The following is a 15783-nucleotide window of genomic DNA, read 5'->3' as shown; positions in this document are numbered from 1 at the left end:
GGCATTGGGCTGCCCAATCTCTCCTTCCTAGTGAACCCACTATAATCCCCAGTTGGGCCAGACATACACATTCGGCCCACAGGCTGATTATGTGCAAGACATAGACGGCCGCGCGGTTGAGCGTACCCTCAAGGCCTTAACTGATTTCAGATGGCCCAGCCAGAATCCATTCTGTCGACAAGGCCCATTTAGAATCCATTCTGTTGAGATAGAAACAAAATTAGAAAGAGGGTAGAATCGGAGCTATATAACAGAATTGGTCTGAGTCATGGACTTTAACGTCTTGAGACGGCCTCATTATATTACTGGAGTTATTATGCACGCTAGATACATTGACATACGATAGGAGCAGTGCTATATCTTTTTAGCTGCGACGTTGAAGATTTTCCATATCAGATCTCGCATTTCAAAAAGAGAAAGGGGAACTACCCCTGCGCCGCCGCACACGTGGTTAATCACGGTCCACTTCCACACACGTGGTTAATCACGGTCGCAGGCCGCCGCGCCGGACAGGATTCGCCGACGCCGCCGCTGAGTCACCACCCTGCCCTGCCCCTGATCGCCGCCGGCCCTGCACGTCCCGTACGTCCCTCGCTTTCCCTGTCCCTCCCCTGGCGTGACTGGCGTCTGTCTGTCGCGTCGAGCGCTCGTCGAATCCGGCCAGACGCCCAGACCGCAACGCAAGAGCGAGCGCCCCCTCACTCACACAACGCACTCACACAACGCGAACGCGTCGCATCCCTTCTCTCTTTCCTCCCCGTCCTTTTTCTGCCCTCTGCCCTGCGCCGCGCCGCAGTTCCCACACCCACCCTTCCTCCCTCACGCTCTCCTCTTCCTCCACGAAACCACCGCCACCGCCACCGCCCCCGCCCCCAGCGCCTAGCGAGGGAACGCCGCCGCAGCCGCCGGGGGGAGTCCGTGGGCGCGTGGGCCCTGACGCGAAATGCCCGCGCAGAAGCGCCCGCTTCCGTCGCCTGCGGCCCCCGATGTTTCCGACGGCCGCGGCGCGGCGCGGCGCGCCGCCGCTGGCGGCGACGGAGGCCGGGGCGGAGGCTCGCATGGGATGGATGGGTCCACCTCCGCGCGTCGGGAGAGCGCGCCACGCCAGGAGCCTCGCGACGGCGGTGAGACGAACGACGCCGCCGCGGCGCCTCTGCCTCTCTCTCTCCCCACGCACGCGTCGCGTTCGGTGCCCTGGGCTCCGTGGATGTGCCTGAGGGGTTTCGCCTTTGTCTCTGGGTGGTTTCGCAGATCCCGAAGACGACGAGGACGGCGGCGGCGGCGGAGGAGACGGGAGCGACACCGGCAGCGAGTCGTCCCTGAGCGCCGGCAGCATGGATGGGTAAGCTCCACTCTCCTGCCATCCCCCACCCACCCTCTCCGACCTCCCCCAGCTCGTCTCGCGTGGCCGCCAAGGCGATCCGACGACCTTGTGGCCGCCTCGTGTCTAGCGCGCTGGCCGCTAGCTCCAGCTTGCAATTGCTGCACGCTGGCATCCGGCGAGGCATGTGCGGCACGATTGCTTCGTTCGTATTGCTCGTGTTTGCTCTCTGCTCGTGCCGTCGGGCGAGCTGATCATGGCCGGCTAGCAGCAAGGGACATGGATCCCTGCTAGAAGCATTGCTCACTGTTCGATGGTGTGCATGCTTCCGCCACGGTGACTGTTTTTGTTGGGACGCACGGCTGTTACTGTGATCCTTCCATGGTTACTGTTACTGTGATCCTTCCGCCATTAGTATTGATCCTTACTTCATTGGCCATTGTTACTGTGATCCTTCCTTGGCGTAGCCGCCGAGGTCGGGTCACATCTCCTGCTTGTCCCTCGAGCTCACGACCACTCCAGGTTCTATTTGTAGAGTAGACAGACAGGCAGGCGGCAGTGAAACGCAAGAGCTCTGGTCTTACCTCGCCATTGATATGTGGCTTGCTCCATCAAATTGGTTTCTAGTTTATGACTCGCGTTGTTCTAGAGTTTGGATTCTTGCTCAGAGCCTCGAGCGTTTTCTTCTCTCTCGAATAGCTAGCTACTCCTATCCTTTCCTCCTGCAACCGTGGACTAAAAGTTCGTTCAGTGTTCTTATTTTAAGTCGAAAGCATGAGGGATACACGTTTACAGATATACAGCTTGCAGCGTTGTACCAGTCACAACAAGCAGCGAGCGGAAACAAATAAAACTAGCATATCGTTATCAGCCAGCCTGACAGTTTTGTAACCTAATGAACTGAAGAGTTGCTACGAGCCCTTGTAACCTCTACATCAGTAGTGGAGTTGTGTGAATATAACTGAACATATCTTACCTGGTGCAGTAGTGCCGCATCTGCTGAAACATTCTTTTGCATGCATATAGCTTCTTCAGGAAACGAAAATATTTTATGGTTGTTCCAGTGCAATTGTCTTCTGCATTTTTTCCCCTTCTCCGATATAATAGTGTGGTTTGCCATTGCATCGTGGGGACACTTGGTTTGATTGGACTGAATTAGGGGTCCTGTTTTCAGTTTCTTACCTTGCTAGTGCGGCAATTAGCCATTACCAGTCTACTCTACCCTGTTGTAAGCTATGCAAACTGAAGTCTATGCTGAGTTTTCGTCTTGTATGGTTTCCTCTATTCAACGTGCTCCAAATTGACGAACAGAGGCCAAGGCATGGCCATGGGAGATTTCCCGAACTGATCCTCGCCTGTCCGCCGGTCGCTGGAGACTGGAAAGGTTTCCAGACTGCCGGCAGCATGAACAACGAAGATTGATTACACCCTGTTTGTCGCGCGTGGTGAGAGAGGTGGACCCAAGCCTTTCAAGTGGGTTCTGATAAGCAGCTTACAGACGTCTGCGCAGCCGGCCGGCGGCGGTCCGCGGGCCGCCGGAGACTGGAAAGGTTGGCAGCTGGCAGCCGCGCGCGGTTAGAGAGGCGGAGCAGCTTAGGGCCGCCGGCGGAGGTCGGGCTCGGGGTGCTCGCCGCAGAGGGGAGGGGAGCCGGCCAGCCGGGGACGTCGACGACGCTTCGGCGGTAAACAACACGCACCAAGCCGGCGGCGCAGCAGCGATTTGAGTGACGCGTGTTCTGCAATCTCAGCCTCAATCTGAAACAAGAGCACCGCGTGTTCGGACGTATGGATCGAGCGCCGATCGGTATGCTTTCTTCCTAGGCAGAATCGGAGTCGCCGCTGCGTGCCAAGGAACGCGGCCGGCGAGGCGAGGCGGCCTTGACGCCTGCATGCCCCGGCCGTCGTCGCTTTGCTGTTGCGGCCTCGCCCTGGTCTCTCGCGCGACTTCCTAAGCCAGTCAGAGCGGAAGCATCAGGCGCCGGCCCCCACCGGCAGGCAGTCAGATAGACCCAAACCACAAGACGAACACCTCCGGCCTCGCGAGAGCCCCTGCTTTATTTTCCTCTTTCTCTCCGCCTCCCTTCGCAGAGAGGCAGGCTCCCGCACCCACCTGGCCACCTCCCACCTCTCCATATACTGCCCTCCTCCCCATCCTCCCCGTCGACCCACACCGCCTCCCCTCCCAAGCCCCGGACGCCTCGCGGGGGTGGCGAACCACCGCCCCGCGCCCTCGCTGCAATCCCGGAGCCGAGATCCTAGGGGCAGGAAGCCCAGAATGCCCGCGCAGAAGCGCCGGCTCCCGTCGCCGTCCTCCAAACCCCGCGACCACGTCGCGGCTCCCGGCTCTGATGCCGCCACCACCGCCGGCGGGGGCGCAGGGGAAGGAAGGGGAGGACGCCCGCCGCTGCCGAGCGGGGGCGCCGCCAAGCGGAGGTTGACCGAGCCAAAGCCGCAGCGCGGACTCGAAGACGGTGAGCTTGACGACGGCATCGAGGCCGCCCTCCCGCGTCCCTCGCTCTCGCGATGTGCATGTCGCCTTCTGTATCTCCCCGCGGATATGGCTAAGAGGCTTGGGTGTACTTCGATGGGTTTGGCAGATTCGGACGCGGAGGATGGCGGCGGCGCGGACGGCGACAGCGATTCCTCGCAGAGCGACGGCGGCGGCTACGACGAGTGAGCTTTCCTTCCCTCCCGCCGTGCTTGTTCTCTCCCTCTCACCCCGTCTGGTCTCGTGGATCCCCTGCGGTTGTCTATGCGATATGGCTTGCGGCCGCCTCGCGGTGCCCATGCCTCCTGCACCTCGCCCTCGGGTTCCTCGTGTACCGAGTCCCGACCCGTCGGTGACTCGTCCGAGGCGGTCTCTGCCGGAGCCTGTGGGCTTGGTGCTTGATGAGCTGTCAGTTTCCGGCGTGGTTGTTTAGTTCCTGTGATCGGGTGACGTCTATGCAAGCGCACCGCACCGCACCGATCGCCGAGCGGACATGGATGATTTACATCATGTGTGTTGGAGCTAGCATGCGACGTCCTCTACGTATGGGGTGCATGCTTCCATCGAAGCAGGGCAGCAGGTCATGGCCGCAATGGAGATTGACCGCCTGCCGGCGAGCAGCCGGGGACTAGGCACGCGCTACCAATTTCAGTGGCACAGCTACCTGTTTGAGTTGTGCGCTTGTACTGTAATGCTTGAACCACTGCTTTCATCTGAAGTTCTGAACTGCTACGTCTGTCATAGGCTCATAGCTCATCTTGGCAGAGCTGCCAGTTCCGACTGTAATGTTGATAATCTGTAGCAGCTTCTGAGTTTCTATTTTCAAATTGTTGGTTACCTGGCGTAGACGATCCTGATTATGCTGCCTTAGGTGCTCTAACTCTGTCCAGCGTAGAGGATTTCTTTTTCCCTGTGATTCCACCTTCCTCCCCATACATGATGCTTTTGAGAAATGCAAATCATGTTCTCCAGTCAGTCAGCAATGCCCATACTTCGGAAATTCATAAGATGCGAGATATACTACAGATCGGTTTCAGTGTCCAGACCAATTTTGGTATTCCTTTTTTTTGGTCAGATGACTCCAGTCAATAGAGTCATCACAGATTGTATGGTAGTCTTTACTATGACTATTACAGTACTCGTACCTCCTGGGTAGTTGAATGCTCAAGTATGCTCAAATGTTCAGCTTTCATTTAGATACTGACCCTCACGCGGTTACGCCTACTATATGTGATCTTTATGTGTAGTATCATATACAATAGCTATATCTTTTTTGTTTTAATCCATTTATTTTACCTGCATCTTACTGCACTGCATACTTCAAAAGATTTGATGTTTACATGGTCTGAAGCTTATCTGAAATATTTCTTCTCTCAGGTTTATGCTAGTGAAATTAGCAGAGATACGGAAGGAGGTCCAGTGCCCTATCTGTTTAGGTGAGTATCTTTTTGAATTTTCTCAGAGTTTTTTGTATCACATGGTATGATGCATCCCTTATGCTTGTATACATATCTGAAGTTTTTTTATATCACTGCATTATTTAACCTAGCATATTACCCAGCCTGATTGTTTCATTAATGCAATTATGCATATTTTGTGTCACTAGTAAAATCTGCGCACTATTGTTGATAAGACTATGCTCTTTATTGGCATCAACTAGTTCCATTTGTTTTCAGTCAACTGGATGCATCTCGATAAATAAATAAAGGCAGCGAATGCCTGTCATTTGAAATCGCCTGATGATCTCTCAGCACCCTTCCTATCAGCAACTTGCAGCACTTTGAAGGATACCTGTGCACTTGAATTAGTTTTCTTTCATTTGGTGTAGTATATAGCATTGCTACATTCCTCATCCATAGGATTTTTTCATTGAAGCATTTACATTTGTAGGAACTGTGTTTCTACATAGAATTGTCAGCACTAGCTATCTTTTATGAGAAATTCATCCTCTAATTATTTTTCCAGTTATAGGCCAAATAATGCTGTCTATCGCTTTGTCATTTTACAAAACTTGCTAATTGGTTGTATTAATCTAAGCCAATTAATTTGTTGGATGAAACCCTAGCAAATGCAAGTAGAAAATCTGTTACTAGATACAATAATTTACACGTTTGAAGTTTGAGAATTTATTGGTTGATTCGCGTAATTTTGTCAGATAATGATATACCATGGTGTCTAATCCTTCTAATTTGTAGGAATTATTCGGAAGACAAGGACAGTTATGGAATGTTTGCACCGATTCTGTAGAGACTGCATTGATAAATCTATGCGACTAGGGTATGGTGCCAAACATCATATTTCTTTTTGTTTTTTTGAAGGAAATGACTACATATTTCTGAAATCATGTCACAGTATCAATCTTAAAACGTGGAATTTACAGCCTGATTATGCCTCCAGGTCATAATTGAGTATTATTTATTTATAATATAATAATGCTCTGACTTTGCAGAAATAATGAATGCCCAGCGTGTCGCACTCATTGTGCAAGCAGACGTTCTTTGAGGGATGATCCTAATTATGATGCACTGATTGCAGCCTTATATCCAGATATTGACAAGTACGAGGAAGAGGTGATGCCTATGAGCCCCATCATCATTAGTTGTTTGTTCCATTGGCCTCATTTAGCTTTTCTGTGGTGTCCTTCTAATATACTTGACACTTCAGGAACTTGCTTTCAGTGAACAGGAGAGGACTCGGAATAAAAAGGTGTGATCATATGATTTTGCAGTACCAGCACTGCATATGCTTATGCATATTTCATTTTCTTATAATCTTATATTTAACCATGAATAACAACACACTATTGCTTTTTCATCAAAGATTCAAGAAACCATTGAGGAAACATTTCGAAGACAGACCGAGGCAATTGGTAAGAAGCGTTCCACAGCAAAAGCAACTGATGCTGCCTTTGCAAGGAAGTACCGGAGAAATATGCGAACACGGGGAAGAGGCAGAACCATAACCCCTGATATTGCCCCTACTGGATCTGACGATGAGGATAGAGAAGAAGAAAATGCCAATGAGGTCACCAAAGAGCCATCTTCTGCTGATGATCATTCTCCAGATTTAAGACAAAAAAAATGTAGGAAGAGGTCTGCATCACAAGCTTCACCTGCTAGAACCATTGGCAGTAGTGACCACAGCTTTGAGGAGAACGATGAAGTAGTTGGTGGAAAAGAAATTTTGGCCACCTCCCCATTGCGGGGAGAGATGCTTGCATGGGGGAAAAATGGTACACGGAGCCAGAATCGACATAGCAGTGCTAGTTCAAATGGCAGAATGGGGAGGAGCGCACGCATTGCGAAATTGGTTGATCACCTCCGTACTACTGATGAAATGGATAAAGAGGTATTTTAAAATTGCATGCAATCAGATCGTGAATTCCATTTTGTATTTATGATCTTCTGGACATGGTCATTTCTCATAGTTATACTCTTTAGAATTTAGGAATTAATTATGAACTGAATCCTGTTTGGAAAACCATGTTTGAAAGTGTGACAAAATTACGAGTTTTGGACTCATGGCATGTTTCCACAGTGTTGCTGACCTTTTACTCTTCTTCCCCTTCTCTTGTAACAGTAAGAAAGGGTTGCCAACCTTTTTGTCACAGTAGATGCCTCTACTGTGTGCTGAATTGTATTTCTGTTTTGCAGTTCCACTTGTATCTTGTTCTCCTTCCAATCGATGGACAAAGCATACCTAACTTGGAAAAGCCACATCTAAGTTGTCGACCAACCTTGTCCATTCAACATCTTGTAAAGGTGATTGCTTGTCTCAATAAATATGTTCTTGGCTTTTGAACGATCCAAGTTTACTCAGTTGGACCTAAATAAAAACCAAGGACTCAAATTTGCATTCTTTCAGTTTATTGCTCATCAATTGTCTCGGAAAGTCGAGGAACTGGAGATGTACATAAGGATGGACCGCTACAATGGTGGTGTTGGCTCAAAGGCTTCCAGTACAGTTGAGTCAAAACCACATTCATTTGATGACTTGGAAAGACTGAGGGGAGATAAACTTCTTTCGGACCTTCACCCTTCGTTTGCCTCTAGCAACGGTGATCTGGTAAGACCCAGTCTTGAAATAAATTTACTGCAATTATGCTTACTCATTGTTGCACTTCTGATGAAACTGCGTTCATGTCTTTAATTACCAGGAATTGCTGTATGCTTTGAAAACTCAAGACTAGATCGACTTTGGTCGTCAGTTATCAATTTGTGAGGTCACTGTGCATATGGTGGTGCTGCAAATGGGATCAGCATCCGGCAAACGGATGCATGCAAAAAAGCGCCGGATGCATGTAAAAAAGGATTCAATGTGCAAAAATGGTGAAAAGCTATTTCTTTCATCATGTTTTCTTAGGTTAATTAACCATCCTTGTAATATATGACGAACTGTTTCCCGAATGTCCTCAGTAGGTGAATCAATCTGTCTTCTATTTACTGGTCATTTATATCAGTTGATGTGATAATGGGAAGCTGGAAGCTGATTAATATCAACTCAAGTTTCTGCCAACTCGACCCAGTAGTTTGTTCCGGTTCAGAAAGCAATGGATTTTTGAGTTGATTGCTAGTCTTGGTAGTCATTGAGAATTTTGGCCAAATATGATGAAAGTAATCTGTTCTACGGAGTACATGAATTCCTTGATTCTGCGGCCTGCGGCATGAGTTAGTTTTTGTTCTCTTGCCGCCCCGCTCCGACAACTCTGCACGACCTAGCGACATCAACACTTACTAAATACATTGCAAATTCATTTTATTTGGCACACTGTTGTGCTACGCAAATTTCGATTAGGATCAGGGACCATGAACAATCAATTGCCCAATCAGCAGATGAACCATGAATATGTGAAGATCTCAAGATAGCTAGGAGCCTAGGACGAAGATGCAAAAAAAAAGATTGCATCATTAATATCCCCTCCAGCAACGATGGTTATAGAGACTAGGGAGAGGAGGAAGAGGGCCGCTCCAGGATGCCGGCGTGGATGAGCAGCGCCCACAGATGGGTCATGAACTCCCCGCCGGTCGCAAGCTTCTCGGCATGGACGTCTGCGTCGCTTGATGGCGCGAGGAAGAGGACGAGCTCCGCCCAGAAGTCAGCCAGCACTTTCCACCGCCGCGCCCTGTCGTGAACTCTGTACCTGAGCTCACTCCCAAGCTTTGCCCCCATCCCCAGTATAGTCAGCTCGCTGCACTGCAGCTCCAGCAGCTTGACGCACCTGGCTCTCATGGTGCCACACCCGGCGAGGTACTCCCGGGCCTCCATGACCACCGCGTTGAAGATCCGCCTCGTGTCGTAGCCGTGCCCCGGCAGCATGTCCGGCACGAACGCCACCAGGTAGGCGCAGTAGTCCGACAGGCACTTGGCCACCAGGCGGTCGCCCGTGAGCGGCGCCTGCTGCTGTGGCGTCGTGACCTCGCAGATGGTCGTCCCGATGTGCCACGCCAGGACCGTGTGGATGTGCGTGGGCAGCTCGCACGCCCACGACAGCCGCGCCGCGTCGTTCGCGGCGAGCGCCGCCCGCCCGTCGGCGAGGTGGCCGTCGTTCGCCCTGAACCGCGACAGGACGCGCACCACGACTTCCTCCGGCAGCTCGACCTTCTTCGACGCCTTCTGCCCGTCCCTGGTCGGCTCGATCAAGCCGAGCGACAGGATGGACGCTAAATTCCTCGGGTGGTAGCCGAATCTGTGCAGCAGCGAGTACTGCCCCAGCTTCCTGTCCCAGTTCCTGCCCATCAGCTTCCGATGCTTCCTTTTCTTGACCAGTTTCAGCGCCTGCTTCCTGCTGCCGTCATCGAACGGGACGGCTTCTCCCTTCCAGGTGATTCTGCTCGAGCCGGTCAAGGTGTGGAGATCGTCGACCACCCTCCACTTCTGATCGTTGATGCGCGACTCCACGGCCAGCACGACGACGACGATCACCATCAGCACGATGGTGATGCAGTGAATGACATCGACCCCATTGACCGTCTGCTCCAAGCTGGTACGGTGGTAGTGCCTGCTGAACGCTCCGGAGACAGCGTTCCAAACGATCACGGGGAGCACGAAGACCACCGTCATCCCGACGTACTGGGTGTGCGATTGGTGCCTCGTGTAGAAGAAATCGTAGAGGAAGGCGAGCTCCATCTCGACGACTCTGAAGGCACGGGTGTAGTCGGCCTCGTCGCGGAGGAGCCCGGACACGACGAGCCGCCGCGTCTTGGGGCGGCCGGCCTCCCCGTGCTCGTACTTGCAGAACCTCCGCTTGAGCAGCTTGAAGAGCGTGAAGGACAGGGCGATGTCCTTGAGGATGCCGCCGTGCTCCCGGCTGAAGACGCTCGCGCTCTGGCCGTCGATCCACTGCCAGACGGTGTCGACCGTGGTGAAGGCGCAGGCGGCGATGGCCGTCCGGTAGTCCGGCTTGGAGAAGTAGGGGAGGGTGAGGTCCTCGCCGTGGAAGATGTACCTGTACCCCTGCATGGTGGCGGCGTCGGAGACATGGCCGGACTCGTGCTCGGCCATCATGTAGTCGGCGACCACCTTGGTGTGCTTCATGAGGCCGTCCGCCTTGCTGGCCTCCCGCAGCGCCTGGAACTTGGCGTGGGCCTTGGCGATGCTCAGGATCCAGAAGATCCAGATGGTGGCGCTGTAGCTCTTGTTCCGGCCCTCGCAGCGGACCATGAGCCACAGCACCATCAGGATCTGCAGGCCCTGCTGCAGCAGCGCCCGCTTCCACTGCTCGACGTCGCGGAGGTTGTAGGCGGAGAGGGAGTCGGCGCCCGCCTGCACCAGGAGGACGGCGCCCCACAGCACGAAGGTCTGGTCGTGGAACGGGCCGGCCTCCAGCAGACCGATCGTGTAGGGGACGAGGACGGTGGCGAGCGTGTAGACCGCCCACACCAGGAAGCGGAAGGACTTGTCGCCGCGCTGGTGCCGGTACGGGCTCAGGACGACGAGGACGACCAGGAGGAGGCTGCTGAGGAGGACCAGGACCTCCAAGCGCACCAGCTGCCCTTCCACCGTCCTGATGCTCTCCACGATGGTCGCCGTGGTATTCTTCAGCCCCATAGGCAGCTGCTTCGTTCAGTGCTCTTCCCGTCTTCCGTAAGCGGCTGCTTCAGTGGAGGCGTGGAGCTGCAATGGTCGTCGTTCATTGCATTGGCAGCAGTATAATACACGCATGCCAGACCTTTTGCCACGCAAATTTTTTGAACCAAGGGCCAATCACGTCCGCTGTGGCTCACAGCCCGGGGTTTGACTTGAAGGTTACCAAACGAGATAACCGGGTCAACGGTCAACAAAGAGAAGCACGGCACGGTGGCTAGATCTTGCTCGTTTCTTGAACAATAGGGTTACCATTCCTGCTATATGTCAACTGTCAACTCTTCTCATTGCAAGATAGGTTATTTAGTTTTGTTCTATACATAAGTCAAACTTTTCCTAATTTGATCCACTATAGAAAAATATCAACATCTGGAATGTCAAATAAATATACTAATAAGATATATTTTATGGTGAATTTAACAGAACTAATTTGATGTTGTAGGTGTTGGTGTATTTTCTACAAATTTTATCATAACTCTAACTTAAGATAAAACTAAAATGGTTCGTATTTTGCAATATTGGGAACAGTGGGGGAGCAAGGCTCAGCTCGGTAGAGTGCGGGACGGACTGGCCGGAATTTAAATCTCGCCCGTTCCTCGAGGTGGTTGGAGGTTAATCTACTCTCTGACCTCTTTTCTTTTATACTGGGAGTAGTGGGACACAGAAAAATTTAGTATTTTGAAAGACAATGTTGCACATAAATAATTTGTTCTTTTTCTCTCTATCAATCAATTTATTTGGACCGTAGATACAACCTCCATTGGTTTATAGTTTCCTTTTTCTTCCTTTGTATTTTTTTTAAACTTTCATGTCTTTTCCTCACCACTGGTATTATGTAATCTTATACCTAATATACATATGTGAAGCTATGTGTGTATGACGTTATTTGAAAAGAAACTGTATACTCCCTCCATACTCAAAATAAATGACATTTAGGACAACGACACGGTCTCCAAAACACAACTTTGACTTCTTATTTTTCTAAAAATATTTATTAAAAAATAATATATGTATATTTTCATAAAAATATTTTTCAAGACAAATCTATTCATATAATTTTTACATTTTCAAACTCAATAACTTGAGAGTTATTCATAATTTATATTCTCAAGATTTGACTCAAACTTTATCCAAAATATCAATTATTTTAGGTATGGAGGGTGTACCTAGTTTTAAATTGTAATTTTCTGAAAAACCAATGCCTGGCCGTGCCCAAATTCCCATTTCCGTATCGTGTGCCTTGCCCACAGATGACAGAACACCTCCAGCACAGTTGACGAATATCCTATCGGTTTCTTCCACACCTATACCCTGTCGCCGGCGACAAGCCACAGTGCCCGGCTCTGATGCTACGGCCGCCGCCGTCGGTGCCACTACGCCCTTCCGCTCCCCGCGCCTCCCCTCTTCCGCCCCCCAGAGCGGCGAACCCTAACACCGACTCGACAACAACGGCAACCACCAGCGCCGCCGCCGCGGGCACAGCGGCCAACATGGGCGCGGCGGCGTGGTGGCGGCGCGCGCTCGGGCAGCGGCTCAACCCGGCCGGCGTGGCCGCGGTGGCGGCCGTCGCGGCGTCCGAGCCGCGCCTGGCGCTGCCGCACGTGTCGGTGCAGGACATCCGGTGGCTCGACTGGGCCGAGCTCCGCCGCGCCGGATTCCGCGGCGTCGTCTTCGACAAGGACAACACGCTCACGGCCCCCTACGCGCCGGCGCTCTGGCCGCCGCTCGCCGCCGCGTTCGACCAGTGCCGCGCGGCGTTCCCGCCCGGCGCCCTCGCCATCTACAGCAACTCCACAGGTTTGGCTGCTCCCACGAGCCGTTGAATTGGGGGAAAACCTACGTGTTGATGTAATTCAACTGTTGGTGGGCGGGCGCAGGGTTGAAGGAGTACGATCCGGATGGTGTGGATGCGAGGGCAATCGAGGCGGCCATCGAGGGTGTTCATGTGATCAGGCATGGCAAGTGCAGACTTACTGTCACCCGACACAATAGTCTCAATAGTTCATACCTGATCATACTTTTGGTCAATTCATTGGATAATCCACATTAATTCTGGTATTGTGTGGAAATGGGCTTGTTCATAATGGCTTAATGGGTATATTGCAAACTGTACGAGTCTTATGTCTGCATTATTTATGGAACTTATTAAAATCTTCTGCAATATCCCTTAGTTGCTGGAAGAAAACTCATTACATGGAGCTAATTTGTTCCTGATGGTCCATATGCATTTTGTTTTTGAACAATGCCGATACACATTTCATCATTAACCCACTGTTTAGCATCATGACTTTGTTTGCTAGTTTCATTTTTATTGAGATATTGGGCACTGAAATTCACCACACAATTTGTTTACACATGTGTACGTTTCTTATTTTCCTATAGATAGTGAATATAACACATCTATGCATTCTTTCTGTTGAGTGCAGATACAAAGAAACCTGGTGGAGCAGCTAAGGAAATAGAGAGCTACTTTGGTTGTTCATCTTCAAATCTTGTGATGGTAGGAGTATAGTTATGAGCTATATACTGATAACATGTATAAGTTTTCTAATTTTATTTTGTCACTGCTCCAGGTTGGTGACCGATACTTCACTGATGTGGTCTATGGGAACAGGAATGGCTTTCTTACAGTGTTGACAGAACCATTAAGTTTCGCTAATGAATCGTACATTGTCAAAAGGGTATATTTCCTATTTCTCCTGCGAAACTGAGATAGGAAAAAGGAAGTTGAGTAGTATTATTGTTATAATTCTAATGCTGAAACTTTATTCTCCTAAGGCACTAATTAGCAGCTTTGCTCATGGATTTTGTGGCCTAGTATGCAGCTGCATGATAATGTACGATAATGTCACACATTAGTGAATGGAAGCTTCTGAGGGAAATACACCATACCTTGGTTATATTTTAGCATAATATATAGTTAGTCTGGCATCATGGAAATTGTTTCAACAAGTACTGTACTAAATGCCTATCTCACAAACTAAACCCAAGGTTCCATGCATTTAGAAATGATGTTTGCCACTAGCTGGAAGTTTCTAATAACGATTCAATGTTATGTTCCATAGAAGTTGAAGTTAACAGGCTTGTTCATGTTCTTAGACCATGGTTTCCAATCATATTCTTTATCCTGTCACACCAGATTTGGCAAATAGGTATAGGGCCCTCAACATTAGCCTGTGGATTACCAGTCTAGACAATTTAAAAATATTTGATTTGCTTATTATTTTTTAAATATGATGCTTCAAGCATTCGGTGTGTTTCTCACAATTTATTCTATGCATGTTGACCACCTGTAACATAGTACTTACTGGTTTCTGACATATTCTCAGGTTAGGAAACTAGAGGCATACATCATCAGTTATTGGTACAAGAAAGGGCACAAACCCATTGAGCATCCTTTGATCCCGGACGCAAGGAAAATCGTGAAATTTGACCCGTATGATGACTCAGTTACAACCAGAGCATAGCGTGATGATCTTTGCTACTCCTGCAGTCCTGCTGATACTTCAAATTCATTGGGTTCTATTCTCCAGATCAGCGTGTATAGAGATGTTTGTTGCTGAGAAGATTACAAGGGGAGAATTATGGTGTGTAGAGATTTTCTTTTCTTTCTATCTTTTAGCAGAAGGGAATTCAGGGAAATATACTTTCGATAGACCTGTGCGTGAACATTACTTTGTTTTGTTAGTCCTTGGTTCCTTGCTGCATGATAATACCAACGTGTGTTTCCCTATGAAATATAGTACGTGACATGGTTCACATTCAGTAATAGTATATACAGTTAAGTACCCATTTGCATCACTTCGTTGTCACCCATGGCCCTTGCCGTGCGGCACTAGCCACAAGCCCACACTTCCGCACTCAATGGTGTTCGTGTCGTGCGTGATGTGAGGTTTTGCTGGAATGCTGACTTCTGAATATCTGAAAAAATTCATAATATGTAGGAAATTCAGCCTAGGAGATAGCATCAGCGCAGGGCTTGAATTGCCAGATCTCTTGAGACTGTGTTCGGCTGGCTGGTGCTGATTTTTTACAACAACAACATCATAGCCTTTTTTCCCAAGCAAGTTGGGGTAGGCTAGAGATGAAACCCGAAAGAAATAAGTTCAAGGTTCAGACACATTGATAGCTAGTCTCCAAGCGCTCCTATCCAAAGCTATCTCTTTAGAGATATTCCAATTCTTAAGGTCTCTCTTAACCGATTCATCCCACGTCAGTTTAGGTCTACCTCTACCCCTCTTTACATTATCGACCCGCTCAAGAACCCCATTACGCACCGGCGCCTCAGGAGGCCTTCGTTGGACATGTCCAAACCATCTCAGCCGATGCTGGGTAAGTTTCTCCTCAATTGGTGCCACTCCGACCCTATCCCGAATAACTTCGTTCCGGACTCTATCCCTCCTTGTGTGCCCGCAAAACCACCGCAACATCCGCATCTCTGCTACACTCAGTTGCTGGACATGTCGCCATTTTGTAGGCCAACATTCAGCACCGTATAGCATCGCCGGACGAATTGTTGTCCTATAGAATTTGCTTTTTAGCTTTTGTGGCACCCTTTTGTCACAAAGGATGCCAGAAGCTTGTCACCATTTCAACCAGCTAGCTGAAATTCTATGCCTAACATCTTCATCAATGTCGCCATCCTTTTGTAGCACCGATCCTAAATACCGAAAAGTATCCTTCTGGACCACCACTTGTCCATCTAGACTAACGTCTCCCCCCTCATGCCTAATCGCGCTGAAATCGCACATCATGTACTCAGTCTTGGTCCTACTAAGTCTGAACCCTTTCGACTCTAACGTGCGTCTCCACAGCTCTAACTTCCTATTAACCCCTGCCCTACTCTCGTCAACTAGCACCACATCATCAGCAAAGAGCATACACCAAGAGA

At 49.9% G+C, this 15783-nt stretch overlaps 3 protein-coding genes across 4 annotated transcripts; 2 read left to right on the top strand and 1 right to left on the bottom strand.

Annotated features, from left to right (window-relative positions):
• Positions 1-815: 815 nt before the first annotated feature.
• On the top strand, positions 816-8381 carry LOC120708349 (putative E3 ubiquitin-protein ligase RING1a). 2 transcript variants are annotated; one of them, XM_039993561.1, is made up of 10 exons: positions 816-1124; positions 1252-1342; positions 5187-5245; positions 6005-6086; positions 6259-6379; positions 6474-6515; positions 6630-7157; positions 7463-7570; positions 7674-7874; positions 7966-8381. In XM_039993561.1, exons 1-10 carry the CDS (start codon positions 944-946, stop codon positions 7996-7998), a joined length of 1446 nt encoding a protein of 481 aa, XP_039849495.1. In that variant the 5' UTR covers positions 816-943; the 3' UTR covers positions 7999-8381. The 2 variants fall into 2 exon arrangements, with proteins under 2 accessions (XP_039849495.1, XP_039849494.1); XM_039993560.1 differs by lacking the exons at positions 816-1124; positions 1252-1342 and adding exons at positions 3412-3792; positions 3919-3994.
• Positions 8382-8750: 369 nt separating this feature from the next.
• Positions 8751-10856, bottom strand: LOC120710208. Its single transcript, XM_039995860.1, has one exon. It carries the CDS (start codon positions 10854-10856, stop codon positions 8751-8753), a length of 2106 nt encoding a protein of 701 aa, XP_039851794.1.
• Positions 10857-12123: 1267 nt separating this feature from the next.
• Positions 12124-14684, top strand: LOC120708348 (phosphatidylglycerophosphate phosphatase 1, chloroplastic/mitochondrial-like). The gene is made up of 5 exons (XM_039993559.1): positions 12124-12689; positions 12770-12850; positions 13319-13392; positions 13466-13573; positions 14222-14684. Exons 1-5 carry the CDS (start codon positions 12239-12241, stop codon positions 14357-14359), a joined length of 852 nt encoding a protein of 283 aa, XP_039849493.1. The 5' UTR covers positions 12124-12238; the 3' UTR covers positions 14360-14684.
• The last annotated feature ends 1099 nt before the right edge of the window (positions 14685-15783 follow it).

This window comes from Panicum virgatum, chromosome 5K (assembly GCF_016808335.1).
Source record: "Panicum virgatum strain AP13 chromosome 5K, P.virgatum_v5, whole genome shotgun sequence".
In the NCBI taxonomy this organism is placed as follows: domain Eukaryota; kingdom Viridiplantae; phylum Streptophyta; class Magnoliopsida; order Poales; family Poaceae; genus Panicum; species Panicum virgatum.
This window is presented reverse-complemented; position numbering and strand designations above follow the sequence as displayed.

Excerpts from the sequence above, each read along its gene's own strand:
- LOC120708349 (XM_039993561.1), top strand. The coding sequence starts at position 944 with ATGCCCGCGCAGAAGCGCCCGCTTCCGTCGCCTGCGGCCCCCGATGTT. Across the intron at positions 6,380-6,473 it reads TTGACAAGTACGAGGAAGAG|GAACTTGCTTTCAGTGAACA; the intron begins GTGATGCCTATG and ends TTGACACTTCAG. Across the intron at positions 7,571-7,673 it reads CCATTCAACATCTTGTAAAG|TTTATTGCTCATCAATTGTC; the intron begins GTGATTGCTTGT and ends GCATTCTTTCAG.
- LOC120710208 (XM_039995860.1), bottom strand. The coding sequence starts at position 10,856 with ATGGGGCTGAAGAATACCACGGCGACCATCGTGGAGAGCATCAGGACG.
- LOC120708348 (XM_039993559.1), top strand. The coding sequence starts at position 12,239 with ATGCTACGGCCGCCGCCGTCGGTGCCACTACGCCCTTCCGCTCCCCGC. Across the intron at positions 12,690-12,769 it reads CATCTACAGCAACTCCACAG|GGTTGAAGGAGTACGATCCG; the intron begins GTTTGGCTGCTC and ends GGGCGGGCGCAG. Across the intron at positions 13,574-14,221 it reads AATCGTACATTGTCAAAAGG|GTTAGGAAACTAGAGGCATA; the intron begins GTATATTTCCTA and ends ACATATTCTCAG.